We start from the raw sequence: 21,796 nt of genomic DNA on the forward strand, positions 1-21,796 counted from the left end.
CAGGATTCGAATAATTGGATAGAGGAAAAGAAGGATACGACAATGGCGCCCAACGTGAAAACCCCACGGTTAAATAATTTTGACATTCGCACATAACGCATATGTGATAAAGCCTATAAATATGCAGAATTCAATGAAGATATGTACAAATACCGGACAATTCTTATTTCGGTGACAGGTTATCGTTGAAAGATGGAAATTGTGTATATGTGCAATAATGTGCAATTCTTGATGTGCATATAAAAACAAAATATGAGAACGTTACGTGTATTACGTGTAATGTTACGTGTAAAGTAACCAGAAAGACAGTACACATAAACATGAATTCGCGCTTGAATTTGTTACCGTATGCATATTTCTATATGACATTAATCATGAATAAAGCTTGCATATGACGGGCAGTGTGTTGTTTATTTAAATGTGAAGGTCGGAAAACTAAAGCGGTGAAGAAATCTTAATAATAAAAAGGAAAATTTAACTCGGAGACTCAGTGAACTTTGACAGAAACGTTTGTGAATTTTATGGGGACTCGTCTCACAAGAATTTTAAATTGAAACTAGAATGAAAATGAGAACGGTGATGAATATACGTGTGTGAACCAACGATTATAAGAAGTCAATTGATGAAATTTTGAAATTCTTGACAAGTTTTGCGTTATATAGATACGATAGACATAAGTGGGAAAAAACTTAGAAGATGGTTAAATTGTAACGTGTTGAACTTTGAGGAGGTGGCTAGAAGATGAATGCAGCATGCACAAACGACGTGTAAGTTGTGAGACGAAACAATAAGATGTATCTGATAAACATGTGAAATTCAGAAGTGTTCGGGTCGATGAAACGAATTAGGGTATAAGCATAAATGCCTAAAACAATATTGTAAGAATGAGAAGTATTGTTGAGTTGATTGGAATAACTGACAAAATCATACCAACGTTCCCTGGTGAAAAATATACAGAGGCGGACTTACACAAGTTTTTAAAAGGATGTGAAATTGCGTTGGAGATAGGAAGACCCGAAGAGCAAGGAAACATCCTGGAATGTATTAAAAGGAAACTGACTGGAGAAGCTTATCTAGAAGTGAAGTATGAGAAGTGTGTGACGTATGGACAAATAAAAAAGCTGCTGATTTCGAAATACAAAAAACCATACTCATTCAAAGACTGTCAAAAAGATCTATGGAATTGCAAACAGGCACAGAATGAGAGCTTGGAATGCTTTTTACTGAAAGTGCAAACTCTTTATAGATTGGGTTGTGAAGCAGTCGAATCAGAATACCAAAATCAGCTTGAAATTGAATTCTACGACAAAATGTTGGAGAAAGAAGCCGTTTATGCAATGAAAATGGGTTTGTTGAGGACAGATATTACCGAGCACATGGTTTTACACTGTAGACCAGCACCTGACAACATCAAAGATACGATGAAACTTGCCCTGGAATATGAAAAAGATTTTGCGGAAATAATACCAAATGGGGTCAACGAAAAAGAACGGGCAGAAGCGGCGCCAAATACAGTCAACTGGAAGAACATGGGTCACACACAGGACTACTTGGAAGAATTATCGCGTTTGCGTCACGATTTGAAGTCAATGCTAGCTGAAATATACTCGTTGCGCAATGGGAACAAATTGAATGTTGTTAAGGAAGGATCATGCGAAAGCGAGACTACACGTGAAACTATGAAAATCGCGAAAGAATGCTATATTTGCAACGAAAAGGGGCATGTTGCTAGAACATGTCCGAGGAGACTTCTATGTCGTCGCTGTGGGGGAGAGAAACACAACTTCAGAGGGTGCAAACGTAAAATAACTGACGATCAAAAATTGTGAGTGACGGGCCTGAGCTTATATAAATTGACTCGGATGAAAATGAAGGGTGAGTGTGAAAAAGACGGTGAGTTAGTATGTTGTCGTTCAAAATTTGTTTTCTCACTCATTCGTTGAAACGGTTTTGGTTTTGGTTGCTAGTAAAATAGAAATGAAACATCAGAGACAATAGCGCTCTGGGTACAAATTGATATTGTTCGAAGGATCGGTTAACGTACCTACGATAGCAAGGTGAAAACGTACTTGTTGCCGTAGGGTAATGATCCATAATGAAAATTGTTGGTGGAAGGATCGGTTAACGTACCTACGATAGCAAGGTGAAAACGTACTTGTTGCCGTAGGGTAATGATCCATAATGAAAATTGTTGGTGGAAGGATCGGTTAACGTACCTACGATAGCAAGGTGAAAACGTACTTGTTGCCGTAGGGTAATGATCCATAATGAAAATTGTTGGTGGAAGGATCGGTTAACGTACCTACGATAGCAAGATGAAAACGTACTTGTTGCCGTAGGGTAATGATCCATAATGAAAATTGTTGGTGGAAGGATCGGTTAACGTACCTACGATAGCAAAGTAAAAAGGTACTCGCTGCCGCAGGATAATGATCCATGATAAAAATTGTTGAAACGGTCGATGAACGTACTTACGATAGCAAGTTAAAAACGTACTTGCTAAGTAAGGTAATGATCGATGATGAAAATTGTTGAAAGGGTCGATGAACGTACTTACGTATGGACGTATGGCAAATATGAACTGTAAACGTTGGACACGAATGAGCATTGGAAAACAAATGTTGGTAAAACGACGAAAAAGTAGAAGTGGAAGAAATGGAGTTTGAATTTAATTGGGTTAACCCGCTGAGCTGAACTGGCAAAGGTATGAAAATGATGAAACTGTTGTCAGAACACATGAGACTGGGCTGAGAATAGTGGCGCGAAGAAACATGACATGATAGCCGTTACTAAATATGAGAATATGACAAATTCAAGGATGTTCCGTTGATACGAACAGCTTGTGGAAAAGGCCGTTGGGAAAATAATGTTGATACATCGGGTTCATTGTGGTCGAAATTCATGTTTAGTTGTATTTTTCAAGTTGTTGATTTTATATGTTTGAATTTGATTTAGTTAGATTCGAGTTTTGATTTTACTTTTTGTTCCCTCAGTAATTGCAAGATGAAATTGCTTTTTGTTATTTTGGATTGAAAAAGTTTATGTTTGGCAGAATTTTATCTTGCCATGTTTTGGCGTTGAGGTTGTTGATCCGACTTTCATTTTTGCAGATTTCGATTTGAAGTTCTGTTTTGTCTCGTATCGGGTTGAAATTTGTTGAGCTCGATATTATTTGTTGTAAATGATGAATGGATGGACGATTGAATCATATATGAAATCTTTGATTTGGGCATAGGAAAATGCATTTGTTTGGGAAAATGAATATTTGCGTTTAGATAAATTTTATGAATGAATGAATTACGCGGGTTGAATGATGATTGAAGTTGATGATATGAAGGCATTTTTTTATGAAAGGTGAGACCTATAGCATACTGTGAATGAATGTGGCCAGGCCACGAGTGAGAAAAAGACGAATGCTTAAAACCTCAATGATGATGACGTGATTTTAGAGATAGTTACTTTATCTTTACGCTTGGGTGAAAATGCATTGGGTATCCGATTAATTACAATGGGGAAATGATAATGTAAATGATATATTTCGTAGTTACAGCAAAACGGCCACTCGCTGTCGCAGTGTCACTATAATTTTTTTTTGAAAATTCTTGCTTTATATATTTTTGATTTTATTTTAGAAACATTGACAATCTTTGAACAACATGGTCAATCACTGACTTACACAGTCACAAACATCGACAGTTTTAACCATGGACAGTCACCAACACCGACAGTCAATGGACAGTCACTAACATCGACGGTCGTAACCATGGACAGTCACTGTTTCGGCAGGCCTTGTATAAACTGGATGAGCGGGTAGACGAAACTGTTGCTCCTGAGACGGATTGAAACGCACGAGAAATGAGTCGAGACAACGAACACTATGAATATTGCACCAAGACAGCCCTAGCGGAATGAGCAATGGCTGTTGGACGGACCTGGGTCGAACCGATAAATTGACAAGTTGAGGATCGAAGACGACTGGAAGAGAGAGCAAGTAGTGAGACAAAACAAGATACAGTTCAACAAAATCGAGAGTCATGGTTGGTCAATTTGGTCGTTGATGGCCATCGTTTCAGTCATTTTCATTATGGGGGCGGGTATCGTATGGTACATACGATGCCGAAGCACAATATTCCGGAGTGCCACGGAGGGAATACAGCGGATGCACAAATTGGCACGATCCAGGGACAACGTCGAAATGAATGAAGTAAATGTATGAATGAGTAAAATATCTGGGAGTCTTTCGATGGTTGAGGATTTTAGAGTAGGGTTGGGGGTGAAAATTTCTGATTTTTATAGTCATTTAAAATGTTTTTGATTTTTATAGTCACTTAGACTGTTACAATTATATTTGGGGTTTCATTTGGGGTCGTAGTTAGGGCCTGTTTGGTCATTTCAAGTTTCTTTTTGATTGTTTAGGTTAAGAATTAATGTGAAAACGCGAAATCACTTTTCCAAAGGCTTGGTCGTATGAGCAAATGGCTCAGAACGGTGTGACAAAGGTTAAAAAGTTTGAAGAGAGGGTTTGCGAGAGAAAGCTTTTTTCCGACTTGAACGATGATCTTATTTTTCTTTTTCTGAGGAGGGAGTATTGTGGTACCCCTCATGCCGAATGGCTGAAAATACGTTCCGCAAGTTGCTAGATCAGCGACATTCCGCGACGCTGAAATATTCGGAATCGTATGTCGTGGGAAATGTATGAAACGTCCACGAAATCGGAATCGAGGTTGGACGGATGTGAAGTGCAATTGCACTCGCATCAATTTGCTGATAACGCAAAATAGAAAAATTGTGGAATATCAATCGTACCGAACGGTCGATTGCAATGAACATAGAAAGTCAGAAGTATTTTGTCCATCGGCTGGAAAGGTTGAATAGTTGAGAGAGATATTCTGAACAAGTATATATATTGGACAAACAGGTGTTTGAAAAGTGATTTCGGGTCGTGCATAGAAGTGTTTACTGAATTTTACTAAATAAAATAAATATTTTGTGTCAACCACAAAGCATCGCATTCTTATTCCACCTATCAGGATTCGAATAATTGGATAGAGGAAAAGAAGGATACGACAATGGCGCCCAACGTGAAAACCCCACGGTTAAATAATTTTGACATTCGCACATAACGCATATGTGATAAAGCCTATAAATATGCAGAATTCAATGAAGATATGTACAAATACCGGACAATTCTTATTTCGGTGACAGGTTATCGTTGAAAGATGGAAATTGTGTATATGTGCAATAATGTGCAATTCTTGATGTGCATATAAAAACAAAATATGAGAACGTTACGTGTATTACGTGTAATGTTACGTGTAAAGTAACCAGAAAGACAGTACACATAAACATGAATTCGCGCTTGAATTTGTTACCGTATGCATATTTCTATATGACATTAATCATGAATAAAGCTTGCATATGACGGGCAGTGTGTTGTTTATTTAAATGTGAAGGTCGGAAAACTAAAGCGGTGAAGAAATCTTAATAATAAAAAGGAAAATTTAACTCGGAGACTCAGTGAACTTTGACAGAAACGTTTGTGAATTTTATGGGGACTCGTCTCACAAGAATTTTAAATTGAAACTAGAATGAAAATGAGAACGGTGATGAATATACGTGTGTGAACCAACGATTATAAGAAGTCAATTGATGAAATTTTGAAATTCTTGACAAGTTTTGCGTTATATAGATACGATAGACATAAGTGGGAAAAAACTTAGAAGATGGTTAAATTGTAACGTGTTGAACTTTGAGGAGGTGGCTAGAAGATGAATGCAGCATGCACAAACGACGTGTAAGTTGTGAGACGAAACAATAAGATGTATCTGATAAACATGTGAAATTCAGAAGTGTTCGGGTCGATGAAACGAATTAGGGTATAAGCATAAATGCCTAAAACAATATTGTAAGAATGAGAAGTATTGTTGAGTTGATTGGAATAACTGACAAAATCATACCAACGTTCCCTGGTGAAAAATATACAGAGGCGGACTTACACAAGTTTTTAAAAGGATGTGAAATTGCGTTGGAGATAGGAAGACCCGAAGAGCAAGGAAACATCCTGGAATGTATTAAAAGGAAACTGACTGGAGAAGCTTATCTAGAAGTGAAGTATGAGAAGTGTGTGACGTATGGACAAATAAAAAAGCTGCTGATTTCGAAATACAAAAAACCATACTCATTCAAAGACTGTCAAAAAGATCTATGGAATTGCAAACAGGCACAGAATGAGAGCTTGGAATGCTTTTTACTGAAAGTGCAAACTCTTTATAGATTGGGTTGTGAAGCAGTCGAATCAGAATACCAAAATCAGCTTGAAATTGAATTCTACGACAAAATGTTGGAGAAAGAAGCCGTTTATGCAATGAAAATGGGTTTGTTGAGGACAGATATTACCGAGCACATGGTTTTACACTGTAGACCAGCACCTGACAACATCAAAGATACGATGAAACTTGCCCTGGAATATGAAAAAGATTTTGCGGAAATAATACCAAATGGGGTCAACGAAAAAGAACGGGCAGAAGCGGCGCCAAATACAGTCAACTGGAAGAACATGGGTCACACACAGGACTACTTGGAAGAATTATCGCGTTTGCGTCACGATTTGAAGTCAATGCTAGCTGAAATATACTCGTTGCGCAATGGGAACAAATTGAATGTTGTTAAGGAAGGATCATGCGAAAGCGAGACTACACGTGAAACTATGAAAATCGCGAAAGAATGCTATATTTGCAACGAAAAGGGGCATGTTGCTAGAACATGTCCGAGGAGACTTCTATGTCGTCGCTGTGGGGGAGAGAAACACAACTTCAGAGGGTGCAAACGTAAAATAACTGACGATCAAAAATTGTGAGTGACGGGCCTGAGCTTATATAAATTGACTCGGATGAAAATGAAGGGTGAGTGTGAAAAAGACGGTGAGTTAGTATGTTGTCGTTCAAAATTTGTTTTCTCACTCATTCGTTGAAACGGTTTTGGTTTTGGTTGCTAGTAAAATAGAAATGAAACATCAGAGACAATAGCGCTCTGGGTACAAATTGATATTGTTCGAAGGATCGGTTAACGTACCTACGATAGCAAGGTGAAAACGTACTTGTTGCCGTAGGGTAATGATCCATAATGAAAATTGTTGGTGGAAGGATCGGTTAACGTACCTACGATAGCAAGGTGAAAACGTACTTGTTGCCGTAGGGTAATGATCCATAATGAAAATTGTTGGTGGAAGGATCGGTTAACGTACCTACGATAGCAAGGTGAAAACGTACTTGTTGCCGTAGGGTAATGATCCATAATGAAAATTGTTGGTGGAAGGATCGGTTAACGTACCTACGATAGCAAGATGAAAACGTACTTGTTGCCGTAGGGTAATGATCCATAATGAAAATTGTTGGTGGAAGGATCGGTTAACGTACCTACGATAGCAAAGTAAAAAGGTACTCGCTGCCGCAGGATAATGATCCATGATAAAAATTGTTGAAACGGTCGATGAACGTACTTACGATAGCAAGTTAAAAACGTACTTGCTAAGTAAGGTAATGATCGATGATGAAAATTGTTGAAAGGGTCGATGAACGTACTTACGTATGGACGTATGGCAAATATGAACTGTAAACGTTGGACACGAATGAGCATTGGAAAACAAATGTTGGTAAAACGACGAAAAAGTAGAAGTGGAAGAAATGGAGTTTGAATTTAATTGGGTTAACCCGCTGAGCTGAACTGGCAAAGGTATGAAAATGATGAAACTGTTGTCAGAACACATGAGACTGGGCTGAGAATAGTGGCGCGAAGAAACATGACATGATAGCCGTTACTAAATATGAGAATATGACAAATTCAAGGATGTTCCGTTGATACGAACAGCTTGTGGAAAAGGCCGTTGGGAAAATAATGTTGATACATCGGGTTCATTGTGGTCGAAATTCATGTTTAGTTGTATTTTTCAAGTTGTTGATTTTATATGTTTGAATTTGATTTAGTTAGATTCGAGTTTTGATTTTACTTTTTGTTCCCTCAGTAATTGCAAGATGAAATTGCTTTTTGTTATTTTGGATTGAAAAAGTTTATGTTTGGCAGAATTTTATCTTGCCATGTTTTGGCGTTGAGGTTGTTGATCCGACTTTCATTTTTGCAGATTTCGATTTGAAGTTCTGTTTTGTCTCGTATCGGGTTGAAATTTGTTGAGCTCGATATTATTTGTTGTAAATGATGAATGGATGGACGATTGAATCATATATGAAATCTTTGATTTGGGCATAGGAAAATGCATTTGTTTGGGAAAATGAATATTTGCGTTTAGATAAATTTTATGAATGAATGAATTACGCGGGTTGAATGATGATTGAAGTTGATGATATGAAGGCATTTTTTTATGAAAGGTGAGACCTATAGCATACTGTGAATGAATGTGGCCAGGCCACGAGTGAGAAAAAGACGAATGCTTAAAACCTCAATGATGATGACGTGATTTTAGAGATAGTTACTTTATCTTTACGCTTGGGTGAAAATGCATTGGGTATCCGATTAATTACAATGGGGAAATGATAATGTAAATGATATATTTCGTAGTTACAGCAAAACGGCCACTCGCTGTCGCAGTGTCACTATAATTTTTTTTTGAAAATTCTTGCTTTATATATTTTTGATTTTATTTTAGAAACATTGACAATCTTTGAACAACATGGTCAATCACTGACTTACACAGTCACAAACATCGACAGTTTTAACCATGGACAGTCACCAACACCGACAGTCAATGGACAGTCACTAACATCGACGGTCGTAACCATGGACAGTCACTGTTTCGGCAGGCCTTGTATAAACTGGATGAGCGGGTAGACGAAACTGTTGCTCCTGAGACGGATTGAAACGCACGAGAAATGAGTCGAGACAACGAACACTATGAATATTGCACCAAGACAGCCCTAGCGGAATGAGCAATGGCTGTTGGACGGACCTGGGTCGAACCGATAAATTGACAAGTTGAGGATCGAAGACGACTGGAAGAGAGAGCAAGTAGTGAGACAAAACAAGATACAGTTCAACAAAATCGAGAGTCATGGTTGGTCAATTTGGTCGTTGATGGCCATCGTTTCAGTCATTTTCATTATGGGGGCGGGTATCGTATGGTACATACGATGCCGAAGCACAATATTCCGGAGTGCCACGGAGGGAATACAGCGGATGCACAAATTGGCACGATCCAGGGACAACGTCGAAATGAATGAAGTAAATGTATGAATGAGTAAAATATCTGGGAGTCTTTCGATGGTTGAGGATTTTAGAGTAGGGTTGGGGGTGAAAATTTCTGATTTTTATAGTCATTTAAAATGTTTTTGATTTTTATAGTCACTTAGACTGTTACAATTATATTTGGGGTTTCATTTGGGGTCGTAGTTAGGGCCTGTTTGGTCATTTCAAGTTTCTTTTTGATTGTTTAGGTTAAGAATTAATGTGAAAACGCGAAATCACTTTTCCAAAGGCTTGGTCGTATGAGCAAATGGCTCAGAACGGTGTGACAAAGGTTAAAAAGTTTGAAGAGAGGGTTTGCGAGAGAAAGCTTTTTTCCGACTTGAACGATGATCTTATTTTTCTTTTTCTGAGGAGGGAGTATTGTGGTACCCCTCATGCCGAATGGCTGAAAATACGTTCCGCAAGTTGCTAGATCAGCGACATTCCGCGACGCTGAAATATTCGGAATCGTATGTCGTGGGAAATGTATGAAACGTCCACGAAATCGGAATCGAGGTTGGACGGATGTGAAGTGCAATTGCACTCGCATCAATTTGCTGATAACGCAAAATAGAAAAATTGTGGAATATCAATCGTACCGAACGGTCGATTGCAATGAACATAGAAAGTCAGAAGTATTTTGTCCATCGGCTGGAAAGGTTGAATAGTTGAGAGAGATATTCTGAACAAGTATATATATTGGACAAACAGGTGTTTGAAAAGTGATTTCGGGTCGTGCATAGAAGTGTTTACTGAATTTTACTAAATAAAATAAATATTTTGTGTCAACCACAAAGCATCGCATTCTTATTCCACCTATCAGGATTCGAATAATTGGATAGAGGAAAAGAAGGATACGACAAATATTTGGGAATATTTGGGAATTTTGGGAATTAATTCCCAAATAATAGGCCCTGCTACTCTTAACTCTAAAAGTTTCCAATGTCTTGAATCACCAAAACAGCTCCAATATCCTCGCCAAGCAAACTACCTGATACTGATGTAGATCTTAGGGATCAAGTGGGAGGCCTTCTCAATTCTCCTATTGGTGAAACAAACACTCAAAACCTGCACCTCAGCAGACCAATTTTTTCATCAATGAACATAATTTCGACGATTGAATGTTTACTGCAATGTCTTTAATGGAAAATCTTTAAGGTAAGATCGTCCGATAGTGTAACGATGCATGCCTGATAAATTTGGGAGACGAATACCGTTACTGCACCTGCCACGTTTTTATTGGATATACATTAAAGTCCGTGCTTTCAATTTGTTTTTATGAGTGGAAAGGTTCCAGTCTAACCTGAGGACGTGCCAGGGCATTTATTAGAAATTTTACTTACTGAAATAACTGAAAATTGCCGAAATTTACCAAAAATCTACTAAATTTACCAAAATTTACCGAAAATATTTGTCGGTAAATTTTCGGTTAACTAGGAAAATTTCATCAATTTTTAGTAATTTTTTAAATATTTAAATAAAATTCGCTAAAATGAGCCCAACGATGTGTGACAGGCATATATTCCTCGCCTTCGGCTCGATATACAAAGTTTCCACACGCCTCAACAAAAAGTGTACCAGAAGAGGACAGTTTTATTATGTGATTAAGCAATGTAAGTGCAATATATAATGCGCAACGAGACATTTACATATCTGTCGCTGGTACATATTTAACACGTAGATGCAATTTAGCGCAAAAGAATTGAAATCAGCGAATCTGTTGCACTCCAACAAAACGCAGTTCATATGTACCACAAACTTCTAAATCTTATCGGGACATAAAATTGCGCAAAAGAAAACTCTTCTTCAGCTACGCACGAAAAGTAAAAAATTTACCTCAACATCGATATCGACCGTATCATTTTCAGTCTATTTTTCGTCTTTTAAATCGGTAAAAATTGCTGTCCCCACAAAATGATTGCATTGTTTCGCACGAAGAGTGTGCCGGTAACAAAACAATGCGTGCGGTACGCATTGCCAATAGGTAAATTGAATGAAACATTGACCGGAGGTTATGTTTATTGTTGTGATGTTACCGAGTCGGATTGGAAAATTGAGGAATTTGAATTACGTTTCAGCATCTCAAACAAGGAGCTTGTCAGTGAGGTTGGTCAACATCACAGGAGCTACGGTAAATATTAGAGAAATTATGCAAGTTATTGCTGGTGCTTATCTCCTGTTCGCGTGTGGATTTCATGACCCCAAGAAAAATTTCGTTATCGTGACAGTTCGATTAGACAACCAACCGGTGTATAGCCGGTGCTCAAACGAATTTATTTTTTGTCGCGATCTTCGTGTTTTTATAGGTTGATCGCCTTAATCTGTCACAGACGGCAAGCATATTAACAGTTTTACTGGTAGTCTACCTCTGTGGTTTTACTGATCTATTACTTCATTTGATCAAAGATTTTCAAAGATTGTTTTCACAAATCTTTTACTTCATTTGTTGTGACCACGCTTTTTGCTATATAAGACCTCATTTGTCGATACTTGTCGTTTATTATTGCTGTCGTAGTCGATAGCAGCTGAAAGCCGTCTGTAACAGGTTAAACTTGTCGTCCCGATAAAAATGTCCTTCTACCATTAGCTGACAACTGGCATGTCTTTGCCTTTACATCATGATCTAGACTCTAGACTCTCCTATCTCCTCTAGCAATCATCAATCATTCCCACCGGAAACGTTTTGCAACGCTGCAGCACCACAGCTTTCACACATGATTGGTCTCACCGAAATGTAATACAAAACTCCAGATTTTCATCGAATGCCACTGCTCAGAAGCAGAAACAATCCCCTACACCACCGTCGAGTAATAATTATTTGTGGATTGCGCTTGCAGCTGCTATCGGTGGAATTGGGCTGGTAAGACAGACTCTTTTTGAATCCGATGAATGCGATGCTAAAATTCGTCCAATTCCATTTCCAGGCATACATTGTGTATGGTTCCGGCGACGAAGACAGTACAAAAAGTAAACCGTCGAAGAAAGTTGTCGGTGAGTGGGAACAATCGATTCGCGTTGATCGATCGCCCGTTTTTATTGTGATTGTTTTGCAGTGAACGTTCCGCCGACTTCGAAAGAAATTCCCAGCAAAGTGCCGTATCTACTGATAGGCGGTGGTACGGCCAGTTTTGCAGCATTTAGAGCAATCAAATCTCACGATCCCAAGGCAAAGGTAATGCGGACCGAAATGATGATCGAACTTAGTTGACATTACAAAGTTGTTCCTCCTTACGAACCGTAGGTCATGGTCATCACCAGAGAAAATCAAATGCCTTACATGCGTCCGCCACTGTCTAAAGAAATTTGGAGAAATTCGGGATCCGATTTGAAGTTCAAACAGTGGAATGGTGCCGAACGGAGTTTATTCTTCGAGCCGGAGGATTTTTACATCGATCCGACTCAGCTCTTAGAGTCGCCGAACGGTGGTGTGGCTATTGTACGTGGTTATACGGTCAAATCCATCGACGTAGCGGCGAAAAAGGCAATTCTATCCGATGGCACCGAGATCGAATACGACGAATGTCTACTAGCCACTGGTTCGGAACCGGAAAATTTACCGATTTTCAGATTGGCTCCGCCTGCGATCCAGAAAAAGGTGAGCGTCTTCAAGACCATCGACGACTTTGTGCAGATGAAGGAAGTTCTGGATAAATCTGATTCGGTGGCAATTATCGGTGGTGGTTTTCTGGGCAGTGAATTGGCGTGTGCGTTGGCCAAGTATCGCGATTCGAAAAAGTTGACCGTTCACCAAGTGTTCAACGAGAATGGAAATATGGGAAAAATCCTGCCGCAGTATCTCAGTGAATGGTCCACCGAACGCGTTAAAGAGGAGGGCGTCAATGTAATACCGAATACGCAAGTCAAGAATGTGGAACTGGTCAACGCTAAAGTTAAGCTGGATCTTCTGAACAATAAATCGTTGCTGGTTGATCATGTTATTGTGGCGGTTGGCTCGAGGCCGGACGTTCAATTAGCGGAAGATTCTGGATTGGAGGTGGATGGTAAACACGGTGGATATCTGGTCAATGCTGAATTGGAAGCAAGGAGACATTTATTTGTGGTAAGTGTTCTAACGACCGGTAGTGATGCCGTTCTCTTTTAACATTTCTCTCCCAAAATTTTCGATTCCAGGCTGGTGACGCTGCGTGCTTTTTTGACATAAAATTAGGTCGACGAAGAGTTGAACATCATGATCATGCCGTTGTTTCAGGACGATTAGCTGGTGAAAATATGGTCGGCAAAAGTAAGCAAAATTTTCCGTTCATTTCTGCTGTTCGCTTAACCCATCTTCTCATCTTCAGAAAAACCATTCACCCATCAGAGCATGTTTTGGTCGGACTTGGGTCCAAATGTTGGCTACGAAGCGATCGGCTTAGTCGATGCCACACTGCCAACAATCGGAGTCTTTGCTAAGCATCCGGAAAACGACACAAACGCAGTGCCGGTAGAAAATGTGAAAACATCCGAAGGTGCGGACGCTACACCCAATGCTGACCAAGTTCCTTCGACGGCAACGATAGTCGTTCCACCGAAGACAGCATCCGACATGGATAACTACAGCAAAGGCGTTGTTTTTTACATGAAAGATGAGAAAGTGGTCGGAATCGTTTTGTGGAACATTTTCAACCGAATCAATGTCGCCAGATCGATCATTGCCGAAGGTCGGAAGTATGATGATTTGAACGAGGTGGCAAAACTGTTTGAAATTCATGCGTAGCAAATGTGATTAAAATATTCTAAAACAAAGTAAATAACCGAAATAACTCTGTCCTAAGTGTTGCCGCACCCTTCGGTAAAATGTGAGAAAGGTCAACAAGGATGTAAAGGATGACACGGGGTTTGTTAGTGATGAGTGCATGTAGTTGGGAGTTATTATGTGTAAATAAACCTTGTCAACACTCTGTAAAAGTGATTTTTTTCCGAGTTTTCTTTCAAGGCAAGAAGCAACGATCATTTGTTTAGAGTATCGAAATAATACAAAGTCCATTCCAAGGAAGTTGTACAGTATGTATAAATGGTTCTGAACCAAAAATAAACGTCACAAAGTGTCAAAATATCATTTGAATCAACTTCTGTGTGTCAAACAACCTACTACCACCTCAATAATCCCAAAATTCCACCTAGGAACCAACCAAAAATTGGGAAGTGGCCATTCTTCCTTATTCGACCTCTTTCCTTTGGCCCTTTTCCTCATTGAACTCTTAACCGCTCGTGCCCAACCAAGGCCAATTTCAGCCTTTGCTTCCAGACATATTTCTTTGTTTCTATCGGTGACATACTTCTCTCATTCAGCCTGAGTGGAGTGTTTAGAAAACTGAGATGATAGGCTCGGATATACTTGCCCGAACATTTAAAATCGTTGAACATTCAGAGGTGTCAAAAGGATGTTGAAATTTTGTTTCTTCTTTTGCATAGACCCATGAATAGAGTTCGCAGAAAGGAATCATATAGGTCGGTTGGAATTTTATTACGCCCGAGTACCGCTACTGTCGTTCACTTCAAATTCTCTAACCGCATAAGAAATTCGTAAAAAGATCCTCAACTTTAAAGCCGCAGAGAAAGATCATGTCCGGAGCGATAGCGGAGGACTTGACGCAGTCTACCTTCCAAAAAAAGAACGAAGAATTTTTTTTGAGACGCGGCATCATGTCCGGAGCGATAGCGGAGGACTTGACGCAGTCTACCTTCCAAAAAAAGAACGAAGAAATTTTTTTGAGACGCGGCAACTATATATAGGCGAGAATTTAAGATTCTTTCCTTTGGCCTGTATCACCACAAATCCTATTCTATCTTATTCGCGCTTCAAATACGAGCAAAACGAGCTATCACTCGACTATGTAACTTTAAAATTGCCGGAGATACATCGTTTTGAAGTTGGTCATTTTGATAGAAAATGCACCAAATTAACGTTTTCCAAACAATCAAAATCTTTCAACTTACTCTGTATGTTTCTATCTGTCTATCTGTCTATCTATCGACGGTCGATCTCGGAAACTAGTCAGCCAATCTCCATGAAATTTTGCAGGAACCTCAGGGTGGGCATAAAAATGAAAATGTGATACGCCATTACCCCAGGAAAAACCAGAATTTTGTTTTATTGGCCTCGAAGTGGTTTCTGAGTGTGGTTCTCGAGGGTCGGGAACGCGTTTTCGGCTGTAGCTTAGCTGTATTGAAACCTACAGAGGCGTGCGACCCATCAAATGAAAGGTATTCGTAACACGATTCGAACAAAAAAATAATTTAAAAAATCGGGCCAGATTCGTTTGAGCTAGAGTGATTAGAGTGACCAAATTTTGAGCTACTCGAGCGTAGGATGAAAGGACTAATATTTTTTTGGGTTATGAGAGATAGAGAATTACTTTCTTCGGCAAAGTCTCAGAGTTTTACGATTCTTGAATGGTGGCAGATTGAGAATTACTTTCGTCAAATTTTCGAATTTCGTCAAATTTTCAAATTTCGTCAAATTTTCGAATTTCGTCAAATTTTCAAATTTCGTCAAATTTTCGAATTTTGTCAAATTTTGTCAAATTTCGTCAAATTTTCGAATTTCGTCAAATTTCGTCAAATTTTTGAATTTCGTCAAATTTCGTCAAATTTTCGAATTTCGTCAAATTTCGTCAAATTTTCGAATTTCGTCAAATTTTCGATTTTCTTAAAATTTTTGAATTTCGTCAAATTTCGTCAAATTTTCGAATTTCGTTAAATTTTCGAATTTCGTCAAATTTCGTCAAATTTCGTCAAATTTTCGAATTTCGTCAAATTTCGTCAAATTTTCGAATTTCGTCAAATTTCGTCAAATTTCCGAGTTTCGTCAAATTTTCGAATTTCGTAAAAACTGGAAACTGTTATAAAAAGCAGTGTTGACTACACTTCTAAAACGACTGATATCCCAACAAAAATCTCTTCGAGAAAAGTGTGACGCAGTCTTTGAAATACAATTTCTAAAATGAATGATATCGCTAGAGTTGACGCTTTCAGCTTCGTTACGCAAAAATTAAATTTTACACCCAATTTAAGTTCAAACAAGCTGGCTTAGTTTTTCTCATCATCTGCCAAATAATTTTTACCAAAAAAAATTTGACTGGAAACAACCAAAATTTTACCAAAAAAATCTGCGTCGCATGTGGCAGATAAATTTTCTTGCTGATCTGTTCCTGAACATTTGCCACTTTGCGACGCAGATTTTTTTGGTAAAATTTTGGTTGTTTCCAGTCAAATTTTTTTTGGGTAAAATTATTTGGCAGATGATGAGGAAAACTAAGCCAGCTTGTTTGAACTAAAATTTGGTGTAAAATTTAATTTTTGAGTAACGAAGCTGAAAGCGTCAACTCTAGCGATATCATTCATTTTAGAAATTGTACTTCAAAGACTGCGTCACACTTTTCTCGAAGAGATTTTTGTTGGGATTGTTAATTAGAACAGTTTTCCTTACCTCTGAACTTGAACCGACAATTTTTAAAGTGCCTTAACCGTTATGGACGGCAAGCATATGACCATATCGGCTCTTTTACTTCCATCGATCAAAGATATTTTAATCTGTTGATTTCAAATCTTGTACTTCAATGTTTTTAACATGAATTTTACTGTATAAAGGACCATATTAACCAAAGCTTGTCATTTTTTTTCCTCGTTATCGATAACAGATGAACAGATGAAATCACAACATTGTAAGTTAAACGACTAACTCGTCGTCTTTTACATGAACTCTGAATTCGTCTGGATACATGTTTGACAAAAGGCCGGACACCGGGAAAAATGGAGATTCAAAGAATCGTTTCAGGTTCACGCAGTTCAATAATATCCAGACGTCACAGCTGAAATATGAAGGAAAATCTTCTGTTGGCATTTCATCGCTTTTAAATCAATCAAAAAACGCTCGGTTACCTATCGCCACACAAATTCTTTTTCGTTCCGTCATCAGGATTCTATGAAATCTGAGCATACCTTCGAAAGCCTTTGCTCCGGTCTGTAAGTGGTACGCTTCGGTCCATACATTGCAGCACACCTATCTTGTGGCCGTAGCTGTTGGACCACTAGTTCATCGATTACTGCGAAAATCCCGGCTTTTGTTTCACTCAGTTCTTAGAAGCTTTATGACCAACTTCATATATGTTGTCACACCAAGGCCATCATCAGTTATCTGGATGCAATACAGTCATTCGTTGAAACGTTATTGTGAAACATGTTTGAATAACGGCACTGACCACGCCCATTCGGCGCGTTCGGCTTTTGTGAGGAAATTCCGCGTCGGGACGTTTCGGCGAAAATAAATCCAAACGTCGATAATCCGGCACAGACTAAATGGAGTACTGGAGTAAATGTTTGATGAAAGGATTACAAATCAAAATGACTGATTGATATAATCACTCTACGTATTAGGATCTCTTTACTAACGCTGCTAGTCGTCGTTTTAAACCCTCCATCATATGATAGTTATGAATTTTCACTTAGGAGCCGCATCGCCAGTAGTTCACCAGCAAATGACCGAAGTTCATACACTGCAAGAAACACAATGTGCAAATAAAGCAAATTGGACAAACAACATCGACCGTCCACATTCGAATACTTTCGCGGAATATGGCTGATCAATACTCTTTAGAATTGCTGCCAAATTTGACGATACATTTGACGCTTTTCAATTAGTGTAAATGCTAGTAGCAGTGTATGGACGAAATTCCATCAGTGATTAAGCGGTCAGTGATTTCTCATATTTTTCTACGCTCACCAGCAGACTCCTCCCGCACTCCTCCTGCACGTGAAATCATTTTTGACGTTGGAAAAATGAGTGTTCGTGTTAGAAGCAGTGCCATAGGTTTCTCCCAAGGCCGTTCAAAATGTCAATCGTCATCAACAGAGAAGCCAACACAACCTCACTTTGAAGTTTTAACGAACAAATTTGTTTAAGTTGCGGTTATGTTTGCTTCTGTGGTGAAAATTCGTTTTAACCGTACGATGGAAGAAACCAATTTGTTAATCGAAGTCTAAGGTGGCGCAAGGTTCTGAAAGAACAGGTTAAGACCCTTACGAAGGCGGGTGAAACACAAATCTTGACAATTCAGACATGTATATTGTTTGAAAAGTCAACTTGAAAACAATTTTTTTTTTGTTAAGTTGAAATCGTCATATAAAATTTTCCAAACCAAGTTGGCGCTACAGGAAAATTTTGATCACACCATCTTCGTGATCAACTCGAAAGTGTCTTAACCTGTTCTTTCAGAACCTTGGGGTTCTTGGGGCGCACCAAGCACTTTTTGAAACAATAATTATTTATGTGACTGAATTGAATACGAACGAAAGGAAGTAATCCCTTACGAATTGTATCGAATAGGCGTTCACTAATAGGGAATTTACATAATTGCAATTACCCTGAACACACGGCCCTACTTGTTTCTACGAACCATCCACTGCTTGAGAGCAATATCCTCATGAACGGAATACTGAGTTATTCTGATTCCCTTTAATAAACAACGGAAATGTCAGAAAATGTCAGACAGTAGATCATCATGTTCTGGCCACACAGAATACAATTATTAGGAGCATCGCCACCCAAAATGCTGGTTTCCTCTTGGAACTAACATTTTCATAGAAAAGCGATATTCTGCCAAACTCTCGAGTATAACTCTATGGATAGTCAGTCTATATGGTTGCTAGGAATCTCGCGCCGCGTCATTCACAATAATTTACATTTTGACACATTTTGTATAAGGAAGATGTCACTTTGTAAGTTATTGTGAATGACGCGGGGCGAGATTCCCTAACACCGTCTATATAAGGTCGTTATTTCCATTGTGGGCACTTGACGACAAGCATGCCAAATGTTGACTTGTATGACAGACGGTAGTTTAAATGCATTTTTTAAACAAAGTTTTTAGAGCCAAAGACAAGGTAGGACTTTCCAATGAATGCTTAAAATCGTCGAGAGCACGTACCTTTATTCAAACCACGATGTTGTACATACCTTTCAGCTAGCAGCGACACAAATTGCGAACTAAAAATTGACAGTGTAATAGAAACGTCACATTCGATAATTTGACAGCTGATGATGGTAGAGAAGCATATCTTTCAGTTGATGTAAATAATAGCAAACAGTGAAACTAAAAACGGTTAGCGGAAACCATTAATTCGTATTGACAATGCCCCCAATGGGCGATCCACTCCAAGTGAACAATATGCTGAAATTAGCCACAATTTGTCTGAACAGTGAATCGAAATATGTTTACGTTTGTTATCACTGCGACAGTTCATTTACAGAAATCACAGACACTTTGTGTCATGTCGAAATGCATTACGATACCAAAGTGAATATACCCAAACAATTCGTGATGGATGAAACGGTTGGCATTGGTGTTTTCGGTACGAGCGAAAAAATGCCGGCCGATCGGTCTATGGACGATGGACAAGCGCTGAGTGATGGAATCAAACTGGAACCGATTGAAGTTGATTTTATTGCTCAAACAATTAAGTCTGAGGATGAAGCAAACGAATACGAGATGGAGCCAGTGTTTCCTGAGGTTGTTTACGGCGAACCATCAACCCAGTGTCGATTATGTGACCAGCAGTTTCCCCATCCATCGACCCTAATCGTTCATTTGATGGAAAGTCATGCAAAGGCAACGAAATTCAAATGTCCCGCATGCTCGCAGAGTTATTCCAATGAGTCAACGTTCCTGAATCATCTGTTCATTGGGCATATCCAGTGCAATGAGACAACTTACGATGCTGTGATCGACCATATAATCTCTACGTGTGACACCGCCGCCGGGAATCGTCCATTCACCAAATATCAGATGCGATTCCTGAAAACCTGCGACATATGCTCCGAACAATTCTCGAACACCAAACATATTCGCAGACATATGAGAGAAGTGCACGTCAAGACGCGCATTATCGATCACCATACTCGAAAGGATCTTACTACGGGGCGTGTCCTCGATTGCAACAAGTGTAATCTTCAATTCTTCAAGAGATTCAACTTTTACGCCCATCTATACGGTCATTTGACGTACGACGACCGAGTCAGTGACATGGACGACAGAGTTTTAAGACGACAGCTGCGACAATTCCTGGACGACAATATCTTTCAAGACGAGTCATCGCCGGATAAACCAATGTTTCAGTGTAAACTGTGCAGGAAAGAACCGACACAAGGGCGAAAGAGTGCAGAATACCATATTCTACAGCGACACATCCACTACATGAGACCAAAAACACTGCCCAAAGAATTCACTTGCGATCAATGCAACAAAAAATTCGTCAACGCATCGAATCTGGAAAGTCACAAGAAAATATTGCATGCACCGTTAACGTCAACCGTTCAGTGTACGGTGTGCAATAAATCTTTTCCGCACAAATCGTACTTGAAATCTCACATGTTCGTGCATTCCGAAACGCGACGCCACCAATGCCCAGAATGCGGTAAAACGTTCAAAATATTGCATCAAATGAGAAAACACAGTCGCACCCATTCGGAGGAAACGGTGCAGTGCCCGATTTGCAACAAAGAACTGAAAACATACCGTTTGCAGGATCACATTAAAGACGTTCACGAGAGTGAACATCGACCCTACAGTTGTCCGGTGTGTTCGCTGGCATTCAAAACGAAAAAAACGCTGACCAATCACTCCTACCGACACACTGGCGAGCGGAAATTTGCCTGTCGTTTCAATTCCGGACTCGATTGCAAGGAAAGGTTCATTTCAACAGCTGCACGGCGAGCACATGAGCGTTCGAAACATGAAAGTCGGTAAGTTTCGCTGCATTAATTCACTGAATTACGAATTTAATTTTGAAAATAAATGAAATTTTTGTGAATCAATAAGAAACCAAAGCTTTTTCTTTCAATTCAAAGCAAAACGCATCCTTGAGAAATGAAACCTCTAAAATGTCAAATTCCATCAGAAAATGTGAAACAGAATTTTATTCACGCCAAGCTGCAGTGTTGCGTCTAGGGTACTCAGCGCCTTGGACCTTTCTTAAATAAGCGCTTTTTGTTTGTTTTGTTTTTTTTTTAAGATAAGCGAAAAAAAGACTGCTCAAATTGCACAGCCAGTCCAAACCAAAATTTTACCAAAAAAATCTGTGTCGCATGGGGCAGATAAATTTTCTTGCTGGTCTGTTCCTGAACATCTGCCACTTTGCGACGCAGATTTTTTTGGTAAAATTTTGGTTGTTTCCAGTCTAATTTTTTTTTTGTCAAAATTATTTGGCAGATGATGAGAAAACCTAAGCCAGCTTGTTTGAACTAATTGGGTGTAAAATTTAATTTTTGCGTAACGAAGCTGAAAGCGTCAACTCTAGCGATATCATTCATTTTAGAAATTGTATTTCAAAGACTGCGTCACACTTTTCTCGAAGAGATTTTTGTTAGGATATCAGTCGTTTTAGAAGTGTATTCAACACTGCTTTTTATAACAGTTTCCAGTTTTTACGAAATTCGAAAATTTGACGAAATTCGGAAATTTGACGAAATTTGACGAAATTCGAAAATTTGACGAAATTTGACGAAATTTGACGAAATTCGAAAATTTGACGAAATTCGAAATTCGAAATTTCACGAAATTCG

At 38.9% G+C, this 21,796-nt stretch overlaps 2 protein-coding genes across 5 annotated transcripts in view; both read left to right on the forward strand.

Annotated features, from left to right (window-relative positions):
- The first annotated feature begins 10,914 nt into the window (after window positions 1–10,914).
- LOC119084601 (putative apoptosis-inducing factor 1, mitochondrial) lies at window positions 10,915–14,144 on the forward strand. 3 transcript variants are annotated; one of them, XM_037194659.1, is made up of 8 exons: window positions 10,915–11,218; window positions 11,313–11,365; window positions 11,888–12,094; window positions 12,159–12,225; window positions 12,288–12,406; window positions 12,476–13,294; window positions 13,366–13,481; window positions 13,536–14,144. In XM_037194659.1, exons 1-8 carry the CDS (start codon window positions 11,149–11,151, stop codon window positions 13,645–13,647), a joined length of 1,563 nt encoding a protein of 520 aa, XP_037050554.1. In that variant the 5' UTR covers window positions 10,915–11,148; the 3' UTR covers window positions 13,648–14,144. The 3 variants fall into 3 exon arrangements, with proteins under 3 accessions (XP_037050554.1, XP_037050551.1, XP_037050553.1); XM_037194656.1 differs by having other exon boundaries at window positions 13,366–13,477; XM_037194658.1 differs by having other exon boundaries at window positions 10,999–11,218; window positions 12,159–12,202; window positions 12,286–12,406; window positions 13,366–13,477.
- Window positions 14,145–19,249: 5,105 nt separating this feature from the next.
- The window catches only part of LOC119084602 (PR domain zinc finger protein 5-like), a 29,365-nt gene continuing 26,818 nt past the window's right edge, over window positions 19,250–21,796 (forward strand). Inside the window, exons 1-2 of one of the 2 annotated variants that reach the window (XM_037194661.1) lie at window positions 19,250–19,673; window positions 19,704–21,005. In XM_037194661.1, coding sequence (XP_037050556.1) covers window positions 19,368–19,673; window positions 19,704–20,981 — 1,584 coding nt within the window. In that variant the 5' untranslated portion in view covers window positions 19,250–19,367 and the 3' untranslated portion in view covers window positions 20,982–21,005. Of the gene's footprint in view, window positions 21,006–21,796 lie in introns of both variants that reach the window. The other variant, XM_037194660.1, reaches the window with a different exon arrangement.

Source organism: Bradysia coprophila, unplaced genomic scaffold, assembly GCF_014529535.1.
Source record: "Bradysia coprophila strain Holo2 unplaced genomic scaffold, BU_Bcop_v1 contig_87, whole genome shotgun sequence".
In the NCBI taxonomy this organism is placed as follows: domain Eukaryota; kingdom Metazoa; phylum Arthropoda; class Insecta; order Diptera; family Sciaridae; genus Bradysia; species Bradysia coprophila.

Bases quoted from the DNA above. Each gene is read 5' to 3' on its own strand.
- LOC119084601 (XM_037194656.1), top strand. From the start codon at position 11,149: ATGATTGCATTGTTTCGCACGAAGAGTGTGCCGGTAACAAAACAATGC. The intron at 12,226-12,287 runs GTGAGTGGGAAC...ATTGTTTTGCAG, and splicing joins ACCGTCGAAGAAAGTTGTCG to TGAACGTTCCGCCGACTTCG. The intron at 13,478-13,535 runs GTAAGCAAAATT...TCTCATCTTCAG, and splicing joins TGAAAATATGGTCGGCAAAA to AAAAACCATTCACCCATCAG.